Here is a 25,039-nt window from a genome sequence, read left to right on the forward strand (position 1 = left end):
TCCAGATGGCCTCCTATCGGAATAGAGACTTGCGGCAGCATAATAAGTGTTTCGGGACTCCTTGCGACAGCATAATAAGTGTTTCGAGACTCCTTTTGGTGTTCAGGGCAACCCCCAGGTCGCTCCCTGTTGGCATGTGGGCCCCTCATGCGGCCTCCAGCCTTTTTCTGATACTCCTCGGTCTTCTTTTGATCCAGAAAAAATCACCAAAAAAATTCACGCCAATTGGGCTTCGTTTGGTATGGAAAACCTGAAAAGTGAAAAACATGCACAAAACAACAACCGGCACTGGGTCAATAGGTTAGTTCTCCAAAATAATATAAATTTGTGAATAAATGCCTAATTTGTTTTCTAAAATGATAATATATCAGCATGGAACGCTAAACAATTATAGATACGTTGGAGACGTATCAAGCATCCCCAAGCTTAATTTTTCCTCGTCCTCGAGTAGGTAAATGATAAAAAACATATTTTCTTATGTGACATGCTATCCATTATGTAACCTTATGCATGTATGCTCATTGAGAAATGATGAATTAATAAAAATTGACATAGCAATACTTATAGGTATAAGAAGAAAAATCATTAATCTTTCAAAGTATACGATCCTCAAAGATTTTTTTACCCCTATCGATCTTATTATATTAACAAGGCATGGCTTCATCTTCACCACATTCATACAAATGTCAAGCACCACGGTGTCCAAGTCAGGCAATTGTATCATACCTTTTCAATATGCACCAACTTTTTATTCTTCACGCAATACATGAGTGTGGACCATTGGACATAACATAAAGGTGGAATACAATATCGTGGTAGGTTTCAAAGGTGTGAAAGTGGAGAAGATAGTCTCACATCAACTAGGCGTACCAACGGGCTATGGAGATGTCCGTCGAAAGATACCGATGCAAGAAGTAGGGATTGTAATGCAAATGATGCACTAGAGCTATAAGTATATGAAAGCTCCACTAAAGCTAAGTGGGGTGTGCATCCAACTTTCTTGCTCATGAAGACCTCGGGTATTTGAGGAAGCCCATCATCGGAATATACAAGCCAAGTTTATGAAAAAAGTGTTTCCCACTAGCATATGAATGATATAACATGATACTCTCTATATGAAGAACAAGGTGCCACTTTGAGGCACAAGTATGGTAAAGGATAGTAGCAAAGTCCCTTCTCTCTTTTTCTATCATTCATTTTTTAATTCCATCTCTTTTTTTATTATGGTGGGCTCATTTGCCCCCCCCCATTTTTATTTCCTCACTCCGACAATGCTCTAATAATGATCATCATCACACTTTTATTTACTTACAACTACATATGGAAAATGATAGGAAGATACGACTATGTATGAATGCCTCTCGAAGTGTACCAGGATGTGCACAGATCTAGCGTGACATGAATCAATAATATGATGAACGGTCGCTTTGCCACCAATACTATTAGCTCTATATGATCATGTAAAGCATTATGATGATGAACGAAGTAGTCATGTCAAGTGACGATGGCATTTGCATGACAATATATCTCGGAATGGATATGGAAATGCCACGGGGTTTGGATGCACCAGCGAACGTTGCACCGATCCTCAGGGTGAGAATGGGCGATGCACGGTACTGAAGAGGCTAGCAAATATGAGGAGGTGATATTGCGTATGCCCATGGTGTCACATTAGTCATATAGAACTCAAGTACTTATTGCAAAGTTTTATTAGTTTATAAAAAATCAAAGTACTACTTGCATGCCCCGAGGGAGAGTGTTGGTAGGAATTAACCATCATGCGACTCTGACTCAAAACAACACTAGGATTTCAAAGATGAATAGAAATGCTCACACATCATCACCATGCCCTTTTAATTTTTTTAGTTGAACAAGAAGTTTAACATCTCTTAATATTGAAACCTCTCTAAATTAATAATAATGCACTCACACCTTTTTCATATCACCACATCAATATCTTTAACCCACAACTTCTTTCTATGTGCTACATGATGGTTTTAATTATCACTCATTGAATACCCATTATTTTGTATCTAGTCTTTTGCCCCATGCAAATTACTGTCACTATTTATCTAGATCTCAGACAAATATAAGTGAATAACGAGAGCATAATATTTCTTTAAAATCTACAAGCCACCATGCTCAAAAATATATAAGTAGAGCAACTGTTAAGCTCAAAACATATAAGTGAAACACATATAGTATTCTAACAAATTGTGATGACATGGTATCTCTCTCAAATAAGTGTGTTCATCAAACAATGATTGTGTCAAACTTGAATTAAAAGCAAACAAAAGTAAATGACGCTCCAAGCAAAACTCATATCATATGATGAATAAAAATATAACTCCAAGTGACATACCCATGGATTGAGACGAAACGAGGGGATGCCTTCCGGGGCATCCCCAATCTTAGACGCTTGAGTCTTCCTAGAATATTACCTTGGGCTGCCTTGGTCATCCCCTATTTTAGGATTTTCCTACTCCTCAATCCTTTGTACATCGGGTGCCTTGGTCATACCCAAAACTTGAAAACTTCAATCACATAAAACTCAACAAAACTTCATGAGATCTGTTAGTATAAGCAACATATCAAATACTTTCAGGTGATGTTATAAGTTCATTTTTATTTTATTTTAGCATAGGGTACTTTATTCTAACTTCTTCATGGCTTATAACCCCTGATACAATCCATATCATCATCAAAACAAGCAAACTAAGCAAGCAAAAACAGAATTTGACTGAAACAGAATAGTCTATAGTAAACTGTAATGAACCTATACTTCTCTAACTTCAAAGGTTCTGAAAACTTAGGAATGCCTGAGGAATTTGTAAATCAATATTGTGTAAAAAAATTATCTTAAAAAGACGTTCCAGTAAAATCACAGAGAATATGTATTGTACATCAAAGTTTCTGTTTTTGCATCGTATCAATTCTACTCATCATGCAAATCATCCCAAAGGATTTACTTGGCACAGACACTAAATAAAACATAAAAACACAATCACTACAGAGGAAATAATCATGTTATCACAAACAAACACAAAGTAAAAAAAACCAAAAATAAAAATAACTATTGGGTTGCCTCCCAACAAGCGTATTATTTTATGCCCCTAGCTAGGCATATTGCGTAGTTTCAAGTGTTGTCATTTTTGACACTCTACCCATAAGTGGCCCTCATGATTGATTTATAGGGTGTCCTAATTGTCTTTCTAGGTAAGTGCTCCATTCCTTTCTTTAATGGAAATTGGAACCTTATGTTTTCCTCTTTCATGTCGATGATTGCACCTATAGTTCCTAGGAAGGGTCTTCCATGTATAATTGGACAGGTAGGGTTGCAATCAATATCAAGCACAATGAAATGTGCACGTACATAATTTTTATTTGCAATTATCATCACATCATTTATTCTACCCAAGGGTTTCTCAATTGTAGAATCTGCAAGATGCAAGTTTAGGGAACATTCTTCAATATTAGTGAGACCAAGCACATCGCATAAAGATTTATTTATCTTAATTTTGATATTAGGTTCCCACTCATCATGCAACTTTCTAGGAATAGAAACTTCAAGCTCAAGTTTCTCATCACAAGATTTCACCATAGCTTCCACTGTATGTTGAGTAAAAGTTTTGTTTTGTTCATAAGCATTGGGTGAGCTTCATTCTACTAAAGAGAAATTATCATAATTAAAGTCCTTGTAATCCAAGATACTCGGCACATCACCAGTTAAAGTTTTGACCTCTCTAAACCCACTTTTTCATTTTTAGCATTAAAATCATCACCCTCCAAGCAAACAGGACGCTCCTTTACTAGAGTTGACTCATATCCAATCCCTTTATATTTAACATTCAGAGAAGTAAACAAAGATTCAATAGGAGAAGTACCAATCATTTTAAGATCTACATCATGATTCCGATAAAAACCGGGGCGAAGAGCTTTTTCTAGGAATTCCTGCTCAGCTTTCAACTTAGCGGTCCTCTCCTTGCTTTAATTAAAAGAAACATGGATAGGTTTAGTAGTCTCATTAAAATCATTCTTAGGAGGCAAAGATTTTTTTTAAGAGTTTCTACATCAAGAGCAATAATATACATGTTTTTAGCCAAAGTATCAACAACATGCAATTTTTCTTCTACCATAGTATTTAAAACTTTTTGAGAATTAATGGATTCCTTAATTGTCTTCTCAAGATAATAAGGTATCCTACTAGAATTTGTATAAGATTTCCATAAGAATTGCCATAACCATTTGGAACATTATCGGGATATGGCCTATCATTAAGTACCCCTTTAAGCATTGTTGTTGAATTTTTTTCTCAAGACAAAGTCCACATCAATAGCATCATTATTTTTTTAATCAAGGTAGAAAATGGCATATCATTAGGATCAACACGAGTATTTTTATTAGAAATCAAATTCATAACAGCATCCACTTTTTCACTCAAAGTAGCGATTTCCTCAACAGAATTTACCTTCTTACCAGTTGGAGCTCTCTTGATATGCCATTGAGAATAGTTGGCCATGATGTTTTCTAGAAGTTTGGTGGCCTGTCCTAAGGTCACCTCCATGAAGCTACCACGTGCAGCAGAATCTAGAAGATTTCTTTAGTCCAGCATACAAATATTGGATAATCATCCATAAGTTTAACCCGTACGTTGGGAAATTTCTTATCATCAATTTCACACTCTCCCAAGATTGTGCAACATGTTCATGATATTGTTGTTTAAAATTCATTATTTGATTTCTAAGGGAGATGATCTTAGCAGGAGGAAAATACTTGGCAATAGAAGTATCTTTACACTTATCCCAAGTTCCAATACTATTATGTGGTAAAGATGAAAACCAAGCTTTAGCTTTCTCTCTTAGTGAAAAAGGAAACAATTTTAATTTCACAATATCATTATCCATATGATTTTTATTTTTTATATCACAAATTTCAAAAAGGTATTCAGATATGAAATAGTATCCTCGTTAGGACTTCCCAAAAATTGCTCTTTCATGACAAGATTCAGTAATGCAACATTAATATCAAAAGCATCTATACTAGTGGTGGGTGGTATAGGAGTACTAATAAAATCACTTTTATTAGTATTTGGGAAGTCACAAAACTTAGTAGTATCTTGAGACATGGTGACCGAGCAAGCAAAGTAACAACCAAGACAAGCAAACTAGCGAGCGAAGATGCAATCTAGTGACAGGCTAAGCAAGCAAAGGTCAATATTTTTGTATTTTTATTTTTTATAGAGACAAACTAAATATACTAGCAAATAAAAAGAGGAACAAGTGAATGAAAATGTGTGTGGAGTTACTTGGTAGCTGGTGATGATATTCCCCGACAACGGCGCTAGAAATCCGTCCCGATACTTGTGATCTACGTTGGGTTTTTCGTGAAGAGGAACGCGTTATCGCAGAATAATGTGGGTAAGTATTTCCCTTAGTTATAAAACCAAGGTTTCTCGAACCGATAAGAATATCAAGCACAACCGTCTTCAGCGGCTGCACGCAAAAGAATAAACAACTTGCAGCCAACGCGGGCAAGAGGGTTGTCAATTCTCTTGTTCTTGTTATTTGCAAGCGAGTGAGGTGTGTAGATAATTGTAGATAGAGAAATAAAATAAAAACAAATAAATGGCAGCAAGGTATTGAAGTTTTTATCAATATGTTGTGAATAGAGCCGGGGGTCATACTTTTCCCTAATGGCATTTCTCATGAAAAATAGCATATGGTGGGTAAACAAATTACTCTTGGGCAATTGACAGAAAAGCGGATAGGTATGTGATATTCATGGCAGTGATCATGTGTATACATGCATTACGTCCATAAACAAATAGGTCGACTCCTGTCTAGACCTATTACTATTACTTCACTCATCGACCGCTATCCACCATGCATCTAGAGTATTAAGTAAAATAGAGTAATGCATGGAGAACAATGACATGATGTAGACAAAGTAAACTCAAGTGATATGAATATACCCCATCGTTTTATCCTTAGTAGAAGCAACACAAAGACGCATCTTGTCCCCTTGTGTCACTAGGATATAGAAATTTGCCAGGTTGAACCTACTACAACGCACCTCTCTTAGCGAAGAAATATCAATCTAGTTAGCCAAACTATTTCAATAGATCGGAGAGAATTATGAAGATATAATCATGCACAAAGGATTCATATAAGTATTCAGAGGAGACTTAAATAATAATCAAGAATAATCTAAACATAAACCCACAACTCATCGGATCCCAGCAAACGCATCGCACAAAAGGAATTACATCACGTGGATGAAAGCGAAGATGTGATGATCATTATATTGAAGATCAAAGAGGGAGAGATTGCTATTTAGGTACTGGCTATCACTAAAGGAATCAGCTTCTTTGCCGTCTGCCATCACAGACGGCAAAGACAAAATCCGGGACGGCAAAGACAAAACAACAGACGGCAAAGAATCTCACGGCCGGCAAAATTTCTGCGTCAGCCTACGACGGCATAGGACCTTCTTTGTCGTCTGTCCCCCCAAAGTGGACGACAAAGCTCTTTGCCGTCAGCTTTCCTTAGGAGCAGTCGGCAAAGTGCTCGAGACGGCAGCCGACAGGCGTTGCCTCCGTTAGGGGTTAACGGAGGCTTTGTCGTCTGCCTCCCCCTTATTCTTTGCCGTCTGCCTCCCCCTTATTCTTTGTCGTCTGCCTCCTCCTCCCCCCCCCCTCCACTCTTTGCCGTCTGCCTCCCCCTTATTCTTTGCCGTCTGCCTCCTCCTCCCCCCCCCTCCACTCTTTGTCGTCTGCCTCCTCCTCCCCCCTCCTCTGTGCCCTCTTCTTTGCCGTCTGCCCACCCTGGAGGCAGACGGCAAAGAGCCTATATAGACACCCTAGGATGCACAGCTGGGTGCCATATGGCACCTTTGCCATCTGCCAGCTGATGGCACAAGTCTTTGCCATCAGCTGGCAGACGGCAAAGAGCCCATATAGCACCTATTTTTTTTGTTTTATATTATTTCACAGCAACTATACATATATTTGACATCACATTCACCACACATATATGATATATAGTTCACCACACATATACTTGCCAACACATATATATATAATTCACCACACATATATGATATACATATAAATCAATGTACATCCCCATATATCGAAAGAACCAACATACAAAGTATTGCACTATTTATCCATATATACATATACATATAGTTCGACATTGTTCATCAACTCAAATGAAAACTAGATGATATACATATAAAGTTCATCCATCGACATTGTTCAACTCCATGAATGCCATCTTCCATGCATGTAGTATATCCAATCTGCAAAAATGTGCATAAGAAAGTCAGAAAAAGAACAAAATATGATGTTTTTCAGCTAATTATGTCATTTTTAGCGGAAAACAAGCTAAGAATATAATATTCATGAGCTAACCAAGGTTCTTATGCCATTTTTAGCTTATTATGGCATTTTGGAGCTAAATGGGTTAATTAAACCAAGGATAATATGAAAGAGGAGAAGAAAGAGGAGGAGGAGGAGAAGAAGAAAAATCAAGAAGAAGGAGAAGGAGGAGAAGGACTAGAAGGTCCTTGGCCTTCTCCTCCTCCTCCTCCTCCTCCTCCTCCTTCTCCTTCTTCTCTTCTTCTTCTTCTTCTTTCTTTTCATTTTGCCTATTTCTTCTCCTCTTCTCCTCTTGTTGGAGCTAAATTACCTAATTATGTCTTTTTGGATCTAAATGGGTTAATTATCTCATTTTAGAGGAAAACAAGCTAAGTATATAATATTCATGAGCTAACCAAGGTTCTTATGCCATTTTGAGCTTATTATGGTATTTTGGAGCTAAATGGGCTAATTATGTCATTGTTGGGGAAATTAAAGCAAGGATAATATGAAAGAGGAGAAGAAAGAGGAGGAGGAGGAGAAGAAGAAGAAATCAAGAAGGAGAAGGAGGAGAAGGACTAGAAGGTCCTTGGCCTTCTCCTTCTCCTCCTCCTCCTCCTCCTCCTTCTCCTTCTTCTCTTCTTCTTCTTCTTCTCCTTCTTTTTTCTTTTCATTTTGCCTATATCTTCTCCTCTTCTCCTCTTGTTGGAGCAAAATTACCTAATTATGTCTTTTTGGAGCTAAATGGGTTAATTATCCCATTTTAGAGGAAAATAGGCTAAGTATATAATATTCATGAGCTAACCAAGGTTCTTATGCCATTTTGAGATTATTATGGTATTTTGGAGCTAAATGGGCTAATTATGTCATTGTTGGGGAAATTAAAGCAAGGATAATATGAAAGATGAGAAGAAAGAGGAGGAGGAGGAGAAGAAGAAGAAATCAAGAAGAAGTAGGAGAAGGAGGAGAAGGAGGAGGAGGAGAAGGACTAGAAGGTCCTTGTCCTTCTCCTTCTCCTCCTCCTCCTCCTTCTCCTTCTTCTCTTCTTATTCTTTTTCTTTCTTTTCATTTTGCCTATTTCTTCTCCTCTTCTCCTCTTGTTGGATCTAAATTATCTAATTATGTCTTTTTGGAGCTAAATGGGTCAATTATCCCATTTTAGAGGAAAACAATCTAAGTATATAATATTCATGAGCTAACCAAGGTTCTTATGCCATTTTGAGCTTATTATGGTATTTTGGAGCTAAATGGGCTAATTATGTCATTGTTCGGGAAATTAAAGCAAGGATAATATGAAAGAGGATCAGAAAGAGGAGGAGGAGGTGAAGAAGAAGAAATCAAGAAGAAGGAGGAGAAGGAGGAGGAGGAGAAGGGCTAGAAGGTCCTTGGCCTTCTACTTCTCCTCCTCCTGCTCCTCCTTCTCCTTCTTCTCTTCTTCTTCTTCTTCTTCTTCTTCTTTCTTTTCATTTTTCTATATCTTCTCCTCTTCTCCTCTTGTTGGATCTAAATTACCTAATTATGTCTTTTTGGAGCTAAATGGGTTAATTATCCCATTTTAGGGGAAAACAAGCTACGTATATAATATTCATGAGCTAACCATGGTTCTTATGCCATTTTGAGCTTATTACGGTATTTTGGAGCTAAATGGGCTAATTATGTCATTGTTGGGGAAATTAAAGCAAGGATAATATTAAAGAGGATAAGAAAGAGGAGGAGGAGGAGAATAAGAAGAAATCAAGAAGAAGGAGGAGAAGGAGGAGAAGGAGGAGGAGGAGAAGGGCTAGAAGGTCCTTGGCCTTCTCCTTCTCCTCCTCCTCCTTCTCCTTCTTCTCCTCTTCTTCTTCTTCTTTCTTTTCATTTTTCCTATTTATTCTCCTCTTCTCCTCTTGTTGGAGCTAAATTATCTAATTATGTCGTTTTGGAGCTAAATGGGTTAATTATCCCATTTTAGAGGAAAACAAGCTAAGTATATAATATTCATGAGCTAACCAAGGTTCTTATGCCATTTTGAGCTTATTATGGTATTTTGGAGCTAAATGGGCTAATTATGTCATTGTTGGGGAAATTAAAGCAAGGATAATATGAAAGAGGAGAAGAAATAGGAGGAGGAGAAGAAGAAGAAATCAAGAAGAAGGAGGAGAAGGAGGAGGAGGAGAAGGACTAGAAGGTCCTTGTCCTTCTCCTTCTCCTTCTCCTCCTCCTCCTCCTCCTCCTCCTCCTCCTTCTCTTGTTCTTCTTCTTCTTCTTCTTTCTTTTCATTTTGCCTATTTCTTCTCCTCTTCTCCTCTTGTTGGAGCTAAATTACCTAATTATGTCTTTTGGAGCTAAATGGGTTAATTATCCCATTTTAGAGGAAAACAAGCTACGTATATAATATTCTTGAGCTAACCAAGGTTCTTATGCCATTTTGAGCTTATTATTGTATTTTGGAACTAAATGGGCTAATTATGTCATTGTTGAGGAAATTAAAGCAATGATAATATGAAAGAGGAGAAGAAAGAGGAGGAGGAGGAGAAGAAGAAGAAATCAAGAAGAAGGAGGAGAAGGAGGAGAAGGAGGAGGAGGAGAAGGACTAGAAGGTCCTTGGCCTTCTCCTTCTCCTCCTCCTCCTCCTCCTTCTCCTTCTTCTCTTCTTCTTCTTCTTCTTCTTCTTCTTTCTTTTCATTTTTCCTATTTCTTCTCCTCTTCTCCTCTTGTTGGAGCTAAATTACCTAACTATGTCTTTTTGGAGCTAAATGGGCTAATTATCCCATTTTAGATGAAAACAAGCTAAGTATATAATATTCATGAGCTAACCAAGGTTCTTATGCCATTTTGAGCTTATTATGGCATTTTGGAGCTAAATGGGCTAATTATGTCATTGTTGGGGAAATTAAAGCAAGGATAATATGAAAGAGGAGAAGAAAGAGGAGGAGGAGAAGAAGAAGAAGAAATCAAGAAGAAGAAGGAGGAGGAGGAGGAGGAGGAGAAGGACTAGAAGGTCCTTGGCCTTCTCCTCCTTCTCCTCCTCCTCCTCCTCCTCCTCCTTCTCCTCCTTCTCCTTCTTCTCTTCTTCTTCTTCTTATTCTTTGTTTTCATTTTTCCTATTTCTTCTCCTCTTCTTGGAGCTAAATTACCTAATTATGTATTTTTGGAGCTAAATGGGCTAATTATCTCATTTTAGAGGAAAACAAGCTAAGTATATAATATTCATGAGCTAACCAAGGTTCTTATGCCATTTTGAGGTTATTATGACATTTTGGAGCTAAATGGGCTAATTATGTCTTTTGGGGAAATTAAAGCAAGGATAATATGAAATAGGAGAAGAAAGAGGAGGAGGAGGAGAAGAAGAAGAAATCAAGAAGAAGGAGGAGAAGGACCAGAAGGTCCTTGGCCTTCTCCTCCTTCTCCTCCTCCTCCTCCTTCTCCTTCTTCTCTTCTTCTTCTTCTTCTTTCTTTTCATTTTTCCTATTTCTTCTCCTCTTCTTCTCTTCTTGAAGCTAAATTACCTAATTATATCTTTTTGGAGCTAAATGGGCTAATTATCTCATTTTAGAGGAAAACAAGCTAAGTATATAATATTCTTGAGCTAACCAAGGTTCTTATGCCATTTTGAGGTCATTATGGCATTCTGGAGCTAAATGGGCTAATTATGTCTTTTGGGAAAATTAAAGCAAGGATAATATGAAAGAGGAGAAGAGAAACTTACCGTTGTGGTCATCAAGGAGGGGAAACACCACGGTTTCTCGCGGCGGCTTCGTTTGGAGACGGTTGCCCTGGAGAAGGGTCGTGCGATGCCGCTCGGGAGTTATTCTGCAGAAAAGATATTTTGAAATGTCTCAGTTAGCATGATGACACTCAATTATTAATACTAGTTTATAATGAAACTCACCGTGCCAATCGAAGAGAAGACGGGCATCGGCGGAGGGACTTGACCGCTCTTCTCGCACAAACCGTGAAGAGTGAGTCGTATTAGTTAGTAATGAAACAGACATTACACACATGATTTGGCTAATGTAAAAAAACATACCACAAAAAGCTCGTACAGGGCCCGTTGACCCGCCTCATTCCGGGCCCTCTCCTCCTCAATCAATCGTGTCGTGGTATGGTCCCTCTCATCAAGAGCAGCCTGAAGAGCAGTCTGGCTTGCCAATCTCTCTTTCTCAAGAGCAGCCTGGTTTGCTGCTCTCTCTTTCTGAAGAGCAGCCTGAAACACCATTCCTCGTTACCACAGTAATGATCTCTGGTGACACACATAATGAAATGGATGAAAGTGTTCTTAGTCCGTACAACTAACCTCGATGGGAAGTTCGACTGGCCGTGGACGACGCGTTATCTCAGGACAGCTGCTCGACGGCAAGTTCGACTGGCCGCCTCCTGTCTTTGACAGAAGCTCATACTTTTCGACGGAATCATTTTCGATCACCGCTCCATCCGAGAATTTGACTACGTAACGGTTGTTTGAAATATCCGGGAATAAGAGTAGTTCAAATGAATTAGAAGTTACGGGAAAATGTGCCGAGAACTCACTCGATGTACGGTCGCACTTCTGTTAGGTTGTTGAAGATATACAACGAAATGTTCCGCCATTCTTCGACATCCAACGTTATTGGTTTCGAAGCACTGGCTAGTGCAAGCTTCCCTTTGAATAGGCTGAGGTTGGACCCACCTTTTTTAGGGTCTGCATCATTGTGCCGAGGCTTCGGATTATGCAAATGATGATTTTTGGCTTCGTAGTGTGCTGTCACAAAGTTTGCCACCTCCTCAGTAATGAATGCCTCAGCCATCGATGCTTCAATTCTACGCTTATTTTTACATTTAGCTCGAAGGGTCTTCTACATCCTCTCAGTTGCATAGCACCAACGATCTTGCACGGGCCCACCCAATCTTGCCTCGGTCGGTAGATGTAAAATCAAATGCTGCATTGGATTAAAGAAGCCCGGTGGAAAGATCTTCTCTAACTTGCACAACAACTCCGGTGAAAACTCCTCCATGTCTTCTACCACGCCAGGTGACAATTCTTTCGCACAAAGAACATGGAAGAAATAGCTCAGCTCCGCCAGTACTAGCCATTCATCCTCAGGAATAAAGCCACGTAACATCACCGGCATTACCCGCTCTAGCCATATGTGCCAATCATGACTCTTGAGACCAAAGATTTTTAATTCTTCAAGACTCGCTCCCCTCTTTAGATTCGCTGCATACCCATCGGGGAACATCAAGTGCATTTTGACCCACAAGATAATTTCCCTCATAGCTGGCCTTCCAAGATTGAACCAGGCCTTTGGCTTCGGCCACTTGTGCTTTCCTTTGCCTTCTCGCATGTTTTGTAACAGTCTATGACATAGTGTCTCTTGATCGACTCTAGCCTTAATATTATCCTTTGTCTTCCCATCTATGTCGAACAATGTACCAAAATAGCCTCTCCGATATTCTTTTCAGTGTGCATCATGTCGATATTGTGTGGAAGAAGGAGGTCTTTGAAGTAAGGCAGATCCCAGAAGCATGGCTTGTGAGTCCAGGCGTGTTTTGAATTATACCCCTTGAAATACCTTGGACGCTCTGGATCAGGCTCGAGGGTGTTTAACTTATCCAGGATCTGTTGGCCTGTGAATGCAGGTGGTGACAAGTTTTTGACAACTTTACCTTTCGTAAAGTTCTTCTTGTCTTTTCTGAACTGATGGTCAGGATCCAGGAACTGTCTATGCAAGTCAAAGCAAGAATACTTCCAACCCTCCTGCAACCAATGAAACTGAAGAGCTCCCTTGCATTGGGGGCATGGTAACCTTCCATGCACACACCATCCAGAGAATAGCGCATACGCTGGCAAGTCATGCATAGAGTACATGTACCACACATGCACCTATGAGTCTTGACCCCATTATCCCAAGCTTCTTCCAATTCATCGTTAATCGGTTGCAGGTACACATTCATATTCTTCCCCGGATAATTGGGCCCTGGAATTATCAACGTCAGAAATATGTTCTTTCTTTGCATAATCTGCCCGGGGGGGAGATTGAGTGGAATGAAAAATACAGGCCAACAACTGTATTGGGTTGCCGTCATGCCGAAGGGATTAAAACCATCCGTGGCGACGTAGACTCGAGGATTCCTTGGATCTGCCGCTTTATCCTGATGCAATCCATCGAAATGTTTCCACGCTTCCCCATCCGATGTGTGTATCATCATCTTATTCCCATCTGCATCTAGTTCGGTTCTTTTGCCCAATTTGTGACATGTCATCTGTCTGGCTGTCTCTTCGACCATGAAAAGACGTTGAAGTCTTGGTACGATTGGCATATACCGAAGAACACTAACTGCGATTTTGGTCTGCCTCTTCTCACCCATACCGTTGTCTACCACAAGATACCTGCAAGACTCGCAATTGGGACAATAGTCCAAGTGTGCATACTCCTTCCAAAATAAGACACATCCTTTCTCACATGCATCTATCTTCTCATAGGGCATCTTAAGTACACGAAGTATTTTGTCCGACTGGTACAGGTTTGTAGGCATGACATGGCCTTTGGGTAGGGAACGTCCAAATAGTGTCATCATCGCGTCGTAGCATTCTCTTCCCAAGTTGAACTGAGCCTTCAGAGCCATTACTTGTGCAATTGCATCCAGCTGACAGAGCTCAGTGTGCTCATGGAGAGGACGTTCTGAAGACTCCAACATTTCATAGAAGGCCTTTGCAGATTCCTCCATCTCATCTTCCGAATCCCAAGCATCATCAAAGTCTTGCACCATGTCTTCGATCCCGGTACCATGCTCGTCCGTGCGACGACGGACCACCTCAGCTCTTGTGCGTTGTATAGACTCACCATGAAATGTCCACACCGTATAATTAGGCTTAAAACCCCTCCTCTGCAGGTGTTTAATCATTAGAGCCTCTGTCATCTTTTTATAGTTGTCGCATTGACAGGGGCAATAGTTTCTTTCCTGGCCAATTGCGAATGCGGCTTTCACAAATTCCTTTGTTTTTAGAAACCATTCTTTCGTCATCTCTTTCTGACTAGGGTGACCGGTATACATCCACGCACGATCACTCATCTTGCGTAGCTACTAAAGACAGAAGAAATATATTTATATATAATTTAGCATTTATATTCATCGGTTAATCAGGTTCGCCATTTTTATTACGTCCAGGCAACCTACACGCTAATAGGTAAAGATAGGTCCTAATCCCACCCGAGTATGTGTAGATTGGGTTCGTTTTCCCATGCTCTCCTCCGGATCCAACGCAAAATTTCGGTAGCACATCCCCGCTGTTCTCCTGATACACGTCTCCGCAATAAACAGAGAGGATGTGCATCCGGAGAACAACAGGGAGGCACTGACGAAATTCCGCATCGGATCCAGAGCACAGCATACGGGAAAACGAACCCAATCTACACATACTCGGGCTGTCCATGGATAATGTTGGACAATTCGAAAGGATGGCGGTTATAAATATGCAAAGACATGCATATTTATAGATGTCGCCCTTTCGGACGGGAGACACATACTGGTCACGCATACTGATAAATTAATTGAATTACCTAAATCTAGAAAGTTTCATCCGGAAACCGAGCCACAGTAAATGAAGGGGCGAGGAGGAGATAAAATTTGTACTGACCCACGAATGCAGGGGCGAAGCTCGTACAACGCACGGGCAGGTCTTCGCACACCAGACCTCACAGCGACGAGACAACTATCACATGTAAATCCACCCGATCAACACAAATATTCTAATTATGTCATTTTATAGCTAAATGGGATAATTATCTCATTGTTGGGGAAAATAAGGTAAGGAGAATAATAAAGAGGAGAAGAAAGAGGAGAAGAAAGAGGAGGAGGGGAAGAAGAAGAAGAAATCAAGAAGAAGGACAAGGAGGAGGAGGAGAAGAAGGAGGAGAAGAAGGAGAAGGTATTTTTCTTCTTCTTCTTCTTCTCATCCTCCTCCTCCTCTCCTCCTCCTCCTCCTCTCCTCTTCTTCTTCTTTCACGGGAAATTTCGGCATGACATGTCCCAATTCCAAATATCATGTGTCCAAATCACATGTCCACATATGACATGTCCACTTCAAATTCTCATATAATAGGAAGAACAATATAGAACTTGAAGCAAAATGCAAGAGTCTTTTTTCTTCGCAATATTTGGAACTAGTGTTAATCAATTCTGTTTTTTTTTCTTTAAATAGCCTATATGAAACTTGAAGAAAAATTTGCAACCTAATAAAAATTAACCTAAGTAACTTAACCTAAGAACCTAATAAAAATTAACCTAAGTAAATTAACCTAAGTAACTTAACTAAATTAACCTAAACAACTTAAAGTAAGAACCTAATAGCAACAAGAACCTAATAACAATAACCTAACTAAATTAACCTAAGTAACTTAACTTAACTAAATTACCCTTAGCAAAGAGGCAAAGAGAGGAAAGGAGGGTCGGAGGACTTACAAGGGGCTAGGGGAGACGTCAACGACGAGGTGGAGCTCGGGGAAATGTCGGCGGCAAGGTGGACCAGGGGCACGGAGAGGAAGGGGCAACGGTGGAGCAGGGGGTCGCAGGGAAGAGGGGGTGCTGGTGGAGCAGGGGAACAGAGAGGAGGGGACGGTGGTGGAGCAGGGGCACGATGGTGGAGGAGGGGCGAGCTCCGGCGGCGGGTCGCGGGAAGGAGGGAGGAGGGAGGACGAGCTCCGATGGCGGTGAAGGGAGAGAGTCGGGGGCAGTGGTGGAGCAGGGGAACGAAGAGGAGGGGCGGTGGTGGAGCAGGGGCACGATGGTGGAGGAGGGGGTCACAGGGAGGAGGAGGGGCGAGCTCCGACGGCGGGTCGCGGGGAGGAGGGAGGAGGGAGGACGAGCTCCGGCGTCGGTGCAGGGAGAGAGAGTCAGGGGCTGTGGTGAGCCGTTACGGAGGGGAGAGAGGGGGTGGGGTGCGGGTTGACGACGTTAGATCTAGTGGGCGCTTTGCGGTCTGGCCCCGACGGCAAAGGGGTAACAGGCTGACGGCAAAGAGGTGGACCGTTATGGGTTAGAGGGCGGTGTGGGGTGGGTTCTTTGCCGTCTGCCTGCATGTGCTTTGTCCTCAGCTGGCAGACGGCAAAGAGGCAGCAGATGGCAAAGACACTCATTGCCATCAGCCTGCTCTTTGCCGTCAAGTTTTGGGTAGCTGATGGCAAATAGTGTCTTTGCCATCAGGCAGCAGACGGCAAAGAAGCAGCAGATGGCAAATTCTCTGATTCCAGTAGTGTATGGACCTGTAGGTCTGTGGTGACCTACTCACACATCATCGTGAGGGTAGCAAGGTTGATGAAGAGGCCCTCCGTGATTGATAGCCCCTCTGGCAGGGTGTCGAAACAGAGCTCCAGATGGCCTCCCATCGGAACAGAGACTTGCAGCGGCATTAAAAAATTCAGGACTCCTTTTCGTGTTTCTAGGATATAAGAGAATTTATAAGTCAGAGAACGTAGTTGGGAGGGCCACGATGGAAGCACAAACCATCAGGGCACCCCCCTAGGTCGCGCCTTGTTGGCTTTGTGATACTCGGTCTTCTTTTGGTCCAGAAAAAACACCAGAAAGTTCCACGTCAATTGGGCTTCGTTTGGTATGGAAAACATGAAAAGTGAAAAACATGGAGAAAACAACAACTCGCGTTGGACACTGGGTCAATAGGTTAGTGCTCAAAAATAATATAAATTGGTAAATAAATACCGGAAATGCAATTCGACTCCCCGGAGCATATGCTCCCGGGGCCAAAAAGAAGTTTGAAATGAAAAAAAAATCAAGACAAAATTTGTTTGTGTACTTTGTCACATCCAAATGCTACCTGCAAATTTTGAGACAAAAGGATAAAACATTTTGGCTTGTGCAAAAAAAAAATTGAACACCAAAAGTTACCCCAAAATGTCACCCTAAATTTGTCTTTTTTGCTGACGAAACACCGTTGCTCCTTATCGCACGAAAATTGGCATGCATGTTTGCGACACTAATGCAATAATCTACAAAAAAAGTCCGATTTTTTGAAAACATTTACTATTATTTTTCACGATACTGTTCATCTGATGCACCCGGGAGCCAAAACGCATCTCCCGTAAACCCCAAAAGTATTCTAAAATGATCATATATCAGTATGGAACAATCAAAAATTATAGATACGTTGAAGACATATTACTCTTTACCTTCGTCTGGTTCTCAATCTTCAGAGTTGCGTTTAATCTTTTTCAGAAGATCCCATTTGAATTCATTAGTCTCCTTCATATAGGAACCAGCAACACAAGAATCGAGTAATGTTTGATCATCATGAGAAAGCCTAGCATAAAAAAATTGTATAATCAATTCTTTTGAGCTCATGGTTAGGGCAAGTGTTCATCATAGATTTAAACCTTCCCCAAGCTTGAGCAATACTTTCTCCTACACGATGCCAACAATTATACATAAAATTCTGATCATGATGAATTAGATGCATACGATAAAACTTCTGATGAAATTTCAGCTTCAAGCGATTCCAGTCCCATGATCCAATATCATTCAATAGCATGTACCACATTAATATATTTCCCTCCAAAGATGAAGGAAAAACTTTTTTCTTAAATTTTTCTATGGATAGACCTGACAGCTTAAACAATCCACAAATCTCATCGACATATATCAAATGGTAATCAGGATGAGTTGAACCGTTATAACTATTAACCAATAGTTTATCTACCATACGCGAAGGAATCTTATAATAAATATTTTCAGTAGGTTCAATAGGTTGAGGAGCAACTTCCTCAACTTCCGTTCGAGGCGAAGATGCCCCGAACAAGCCACTCAAAGGGTGACTGTCCATAGTGACAAGCAACAGTAAATTTCAGCACATACCAAAAATATTTCTTTACCAATTTCCACTTACCAAAGGCGCTTCATTCCCCGGCAACGACGTCAGAAAAGAGTCTTGGTGACCCGTAAGTATAGGAGACCAATCGTAGTCCTTTCGATAAGTAAGAGTGTCGAACCCAATGAGGAGCAAAAGGAAATGATAAGCGGTTTTCAGCAAGGTATTTTGTGCAAGTGTTGTAAGTAACAATGATAGATAATTTTATAGCAAGATAATTCGCAACAAGTGACAAGTAACACTCATAGCAAAGGTGCAACAAGGTAGCCCAGTCCTTTTTGTAGCAAAGGGCAGGCCTGAAAGTACTCTTATATAAATCAAGCGCTCCCGAGGACACATGGAAATTTTTATCTAGTCATGTTCATCATATCGAGTTGATTCGCGTTCGCTACCTTGATAATTTGATATGTGGATGGATCGGTGTTAAGTTGTTGTTCTTACTTGAACAAACAACCAACTTATGATTACCCGCTCGCAAGCATCCACAACTAAAAAAAAGAATAAAGATAAATCTAATCATAGCATTAAACATGTGGATCCAAATCAGTCCCTCGTGAAGTAACGCGTAAACTGGGGTTTAAGCTTATTTCACTCTCATAACCCATCATCTAATTGTTACTCCACACTGACTTTCTTTAGGCCCATAACATGGTGAAATGTCATGTAATCGACATTCACATGACACCACTAAGAAAAGTAACAACATACATATCATCAAAATATCGCTCAAATACCAACTTTATACGATTACTTATAACAAGACTTCTTCTATCTCCTCAGAAACAATAGTTACTACTCACACCTCATCAACATGTTCAATATCAGAGGTATAATAATAACAATTAAGAACCTGAACATAATATCTTACACCATGTAATTCAAGATGCATCAACTATAAGATGTAATCAACACAACTACAAAATGTATATTATACTCCCTCCGGTCCTTTTTAGTCTGCATATAAGTTTTGTCCGAAGTCAAAATATCTCTACTTTGATCAAATTTATAGAAAAATTATGAACATTCACCATGCCATATCAATATTGTTAGATTCTTTACGAAATGTAGTTTCATAATGTATATATTTGGTATTGTAGATATTGATATTTTTTAATATAAATTTCGTTAAACTTTGTAAAGTTTGACTTGACTGAAATCTAATACGCGGAGTAAAAAGGACCGGAGGGAGTACATCTTGAATGTTTTCAAATATATCGGGAACTTTTTTATACATGGTTAAATTTTTTCAAATAGATGACTTTTTTTCAAATATATGTTTACATTTTTTTCATACATAAGCAATCTCCGGATCAAAAACATTGGCCACAGCACGACGGTGCTAGCCCGATCTAGTAGCGAGCAGGAGCCATAAAAATTCCGTTGGTGACTAGTGGGGACGTGACCGCCATGTCATGTCATTGCCTCTCCCGATTGGATTTGAAATGGATCACGGAAATTAAACGAGTAAACTATTTTGGCTTAGGGGAGACGTGCATCAAGCCCCTGCTGGCAAGTCAATGGACGCAGCGCCATCCCACAACAGCACAACATAAAGGAAGTTCCGCCCGGCGGACGGCAGTTGCCAACAACAAACTGGCAAACGCCGTCGTCGACCAAGCCGGCGATGTCCGATGTGAGCCCCTCCCCGAGCCGCGCCGTGGTCGCTCGGGCGCGGCGGAGGCGCCGGCCGACGGCTGAAGCGACGACGTGCCCGCTCCGGCCACCGGCGGAGACGACGACAGCCAGCAACAGCAAGAGCAGGGTCACCGGCGCAGAGGCGAAGGCCGCGACGGCGTGGCTGGTGGCATACCAGGAGGCCGTGTACGCTTGGGACGATGCGGTGGACGATCTGGAGGCTCACGTGGAGAAGGAGAAGGAGCCGTCGCCGGAGGAGGCTAAGAGATCAGTAAGTGCTTCTGGGTTGGATAGATTCCGGCCGTGTTAAGTATCTTACCGATGCAGTCGTTGAGCATGAATCGCACCTTCAAATTCCTTCTTCTGCTTTCCGATCCATTAATTCCAAACAAGGCCCATAGGTGCTCACTCATTTTAAACTGTAAAAACATCTTATATACTCCCTCTGATCCATATGAATTGTCTGCTGATAATCAGCGACATATAATATGGATCGGGAGTAGTACATGTTAACCGGTCCATTTTATTGTTGGATCCTCAACATCAGATATGTCCATCAAACGCACTTTTCATATCTTCAGCATGACCGCTACATAGTGCAAGCCATGCCTATACAATGCACTTCAAAGAGTTACTCCCTCCGTTTCAAAATAAATGTCACAGTTTTACATTTCAAGTATATACAAATCCACAAAAATTAATAGTAGACTTGCGGGAGAGAGAATAAACGGCCAAATAGAAAATTGCGACTGTGCAATACTGGAAAAATATTTGTAAGACAACTCCCCAATAATTATGATTTGAAAAATTAAGCCCACCCTTCGAAATGCTGATGAAGTCCCAAGTCTTGCTAGAACAATATGTTTATCCAATTTGAAATATTTGGTTTAGCTTCACTTGAGATGAGTTATCTCCGAACTGATTTACAGCTGATTGGTATGTGAAAGTATGTTGACAAGCCTTGTCTTGCAGTATCAGCATCAGCATTTTGTCTGGGGAATTTGTAAGCAGCATACAAATATTAAAGAAAATAATAAACTTTCAGCTGCCTTTTCACAGTTTGTTATTTCATTTTTTCTGATCACTAACAATTCAAAAAAAATTCAACGTGGACAGATTCTCCGTTGGCTCTTACGGTCATCAGCTGTCAATAGGACAGGGAAGAAACTGAACGCCAATATAGAAAAGCTGCACAAGAAAGTGCTTGCAGTTTTACAGCGGGGACAGGAACAAGATCTTATACAAATGAACTGGCAGCGACACGGTTGGATAAGTAAATTTTTGGGGAGTCCGTCAACTAACTCTTGTAGCCTGGGAAACCTAGAGCAGGAAAAGATGAAGTTGATTGATATTTTGACTGACAGCCAAAGCTCCAGCACTGTTGTTACCATAGTTGGGTGCTGCGGAATTGGCAAGACTACACTGGCACAGAAAGTATATGATGATTGCTACACGAGAAATGTTTTCAATACAACCATATGGGTAGATGGTTCCAAAGACACAACTGGCGTGGGATTACTGTCCGCAGTCGTACGTGCCGCTGGTGGGAAACCTAGAGCAGAAGCTCAAAGTAGGGAGAAAATTATGGACATGTTGGCTGTAATACTTGAAGGGAAGAGATTCTTACTGGTTCTCGATGATATATCGAGTCACCATAACCATGAGAGTTTCCTGGGAGACCGCTCGTTTGTAAAGCATGGAAGCCGAATTCTGATCACAACTCGAGACCAGAGAGTTGCAGCAGGAATGAATCGTAGCTACATTCATAATATGCAGGAATGGCCTTTCCAAGATTGCTGGACTCTGCTATGTGCTAGTGCTGGCCTGGACAAGGAACATGATCAGGAGAACTTGAGGAATATTGTGATAACAATTATCCAGAGATGCAACAAGGTCCCACTGGCTATCAAGATTATCGGCGGTGTCCTAGCAACCAAGGACCCGACACAGGCGGAGTGGCAGCAGGTTAATGAAAGTGAACTGTGGTCCTTGGATCTGGAGGACATTCCTGGTGGGATGAAGAAACTGAGTGGGCCTGTCTACATGGCATACAGTAATTTGCCCTACCGATTGAAGCTATGTTTCCTTTACTGTCTGCAGCTCCCAGAAGGCTTTGTGGTTAGCCAGCATGTTGTTACTAGGATGTGGATAGCAGAGGGCTTTATCATCGATGAAGAAAATGACTGTGATCCTCAGGATATTGCAGACCGCTTTTACAGGGAGCTGGTGCTCACAAACCTTCTGGAGCCTGAGATTGGCTCTGCTGACATGACAAGATGCACAGTACATGGCTGTGTCAGGTCTGTTTTACAATTCTTAATTAAGCACCGGTGGTTTGGGGAGAACAAGCAGGCATCTAGTATTGAAGAAGCAGGAAGTCTGACAAGGTTCAGGACAGTGATCTGCAAGAATCCCTTGGCTGACCGTGGCCTGGACAAAGTGTTTATGGGGCGAAGATATTTGAGAGTGCTGGACCTTACTGGCACTGGTATTAGGCACATTCCAGGGTCAATAGCACTTGTTCATCACCTTCGGCTCTTAAATCTTTCTCTGACTCAAATCACAGAACTTCCAGAGTCCATTGAGAGCCTCAGAAATCTGCAATTCTTGGTCCTCCGGTGTTGCAATGTGCTTCATTCTCTGCCAGAGGGAATCGGTAAGCTGCACAACCTGCAGTGCCTCGATCTCGAAGGATCAGTGCCACAGCTTGTCTTGCCAAGCTTGGTAGACTTGAAGCAGCTAACTACTCTACGTGGTTTCATAGTGAACCACAAGGAAGTAACTGAGAAAGATGTCAGTGGGTGGCCATTGGAAGAGCTGGAACATATGAACTCTTTGAGAAGCCTCCAGATACTGAAGATAGACAGAGTAATGCAGTTTACCAGGGCACAAGAAGCTGCACTGGAGATGAAGTCTCACCTGACACAGCTTGATCTATGTGGTAGCTCCAGTGATCCGCATCTACACGTACCAGCGGCAGAAGCTAGAAGGCTCCATGGAGTTCTCAACAGTCTCCGCCCTCACGGATGCCTGGAGTCTCTCAAAATAGCAAGTTACCACGGGCGATTATTTCCAGAATGGTTACTGCAGCTCCCCAGTCTCCAACGGCTGGTTCTTGCTGATTGCAAAATCTGTGAGAGCCTCCCTTGTCTCGGACAGCTACCCCAACTCAAGTTTCTCACCATAACCAGCTGTTCTAAGTTGCGTACTATTCAGCGAGGGCGGTACACAGGATCAGCATTTCTGAAGCTAGAGCATCTCCATGTAGATGACATAGAGAATTTGGAGTCATGGAAAGGATTCCAAGCTGGCGACTTTCCTTCCCTGATCAAGTTTCATCTAGATAGCTGCCCCAACATAGAGTCACTCCCAGCTTGCCTTGAGTACTCCAAACAACTGATAAGCATGAAGGTTGTTGCTGCTGGTAGCCTCATAGTGATTGGCAACCTACCCATGCTCAAAGAGTTAATTGTGCAAGACAGCAAAGCTCTTACCACTGTCTCCAATCTTCCATCACTAGAAGTTCTGATGGTCATTGGCTGCTCTGGGCTGCAGGATGTGAAGGGAATCAGATGTGTAAGGCACCTCCGCATAGTAGACAGAGAGCTCACAAGGCTTCCAGATTGGTTGACAGGGCACGCTTCAGTGCTGCAGACGTTGACTGTCTTCGGCACGGAGGAACTGCTCGGCGTGTTAATTCCCAGTGGAAAAGATTGGCCGGCCATTCTTGACATCGAAAAAGTTTATGGTAACCTGACTGATGGATCTCCATTCTTCACATACACAAAGAAGACGGGCGATTTCCAGGCATTTGGAGAGCAACGAGATCTTGTTGTCAGATCAGTAGTTGACCATCAGTTGGAGGGCTGGTCTTCACATATCATGGCTAGGAGTTTTATCTCTCGAATCAGCATGCACAATACCATCAAATGGTATTTGATTCCTCTACTTGCTACTGCACTGGTGCTTTTGCTGTCCATGGTCGAGGAGATTAAAGTCATAGGAGTCTTCCTCGTCTTCTTCACTATCATAGCATGCTTTTGGTGTCTTTACTTCTTCAGTATCTGTAAAGCTTCGAACTAAGATTAGAGGAAATCTTGTTGTCAGATCAGTAGTTGACCATCAGTTGGAGGGCTGGTCTTCACATATCATGGCTAGGAGTTTTATCTCTCGAATCAGCATGCACAATACCATCAAATGGTATTTGATTCCTCTACTTGCTACTGCACTGGTGCTTTTGCTGTCCATGGTCGAGGAGATTAAAGTCATAGGAGTCTTCCTCGTCTTCTTCACTATCATAGCATGCTTTTGGTGTCTTTACTTCTTCAGTATCTGTAAAGCTTCGAACTAAGATTAGAGGAAATCAAACCATGTGGGAAGAAAGGGATTGAATATTCCAGTGGTATATATACTCATTGTAAATTTGCATGTGTTGTCTGCTAACTTGTGGGCTGATAGCTTACCATGTACTCCCTCTGTACCACAATATTTGTAGTTGGGGTATTTGTATTAGTGTTCCCCAACAACAAGTATTTCAGTACAGCGCGAGTATTACCTTCGTCACGAATTACTTGTCTTAGATTTGTCTAGATAAGGATCTATCTAGACATCCGTATCTACACAAATCTAAGAGAAGTAATTCGGGGCGGAGGTCCATTGAGGGAAAAAGGCAGTAGCCAATATATATTTTTCAAGCACTGACGTTTTCTGAGATATTACCCTGTGTACTCTATAGAAAATAAAAGAAGATAAAGGTTTTCTCTATCCAGTGATGCTGCTGCTGCTTTCGATGAAAGCTAAATAACTATTGGAAACAATATGTTGTTCCTTATAATCTACTCAAGATTTTTTTCTATTTCACCCATAAGCTTGCTGCATGATGGCAACACTGTCACATGCCAAGGATGAGAGGATAAATTATGCAGGTATAAACGAGAAAGTCAATGCTTCAAGTCAATCAAGCCTACTAGGGGTAGGGGGAAGAGAAAGACACCTAGCTACAGTCCACCATGCACCATGGACAAAATTCCCCCTCCCTCTTATGGATGGACCAAGTGTACAAACCAGATTAGACTAATGCCCCCAGTTATGGGTGATTCGTACATGGCCTTGAGCCTATTGAAGAACACCCTACGGGTACATGTACTGTAACACATCTCTTCCATTTGAATGAACTGTCTGACCTCAAGGGTGACCTAGTGCCGCTA

General features: G+C 41.3%; 1 protein-coding gene across 1 annotated transcript; it reads left to right on the plus strand.

Annotated features, from left to right (window-relative positions):
* Positions 1 to 19,492: 19,492 nt before the first annotated feature.
* Positions 19,493 to 24,254, plus strand: LOC123451964 (putative disease resistance RPP13-like protein 1). The gene is made up of 3 exons (XM_045128536.1): positions 19,493 to 20,103; positions 20,949 to 23,701; positions 23,970 to 24,254. The coding sequence occupies exons 1-3, from the start codon at positions 19,822 to 19,824 to the stop codon at positions 24,181 to 24,183; spliced, it is 3,249 nt and encodes a 1,082-aa protein (XP_044984471.1). The 5' UTR covers positions 19,493 to 19,821; the 3' UTR covers positions 24,184 to 24,254.
* Positions 24,255 to 25,039: the final 785 nt, after the last annotated feature.

This window comes from Hordeum vulgare, chromosome 5H, assembly GCF_904849725.1.
Source record: "Hordeum vulgare subsp. vulgare chromosome 5H, MorexV3_pseudomolecules_assembly, whole genome shotgun sequence".
Taxonomy (NCBI): Eukaryota; Viridiplantae; Streptophyta; class Magnoliopsida; order Poales; family Poaceae; genus Hordeum; species Hordeum vulgare.

Bases quoted from the DNA above. Each gene is read 5' to 3' on its own strand.
- LOC123451964 (XM_045128536.1), top strand. From the start codon at position 19,822: ATGTCCGATGTGAGCCCCTCCCCGAGCCGCGCCGTGGTCGCTCGGGCG. The intron at 20,104-20,948 runs GTAAGTGCTTCT...CAACGTGGACAG, and splicing joins CGGAGGAGGCTAAGAGATCA to ATTCTCCGTTGGCTCTTACG. The intron at 23,702-23,969 runs GTCTTCACATAT...GTTGGAGGGCTG, and splicing joins GACCATCAGTTGGAGGGCTG to GTCTTCACATATCATGGCTA.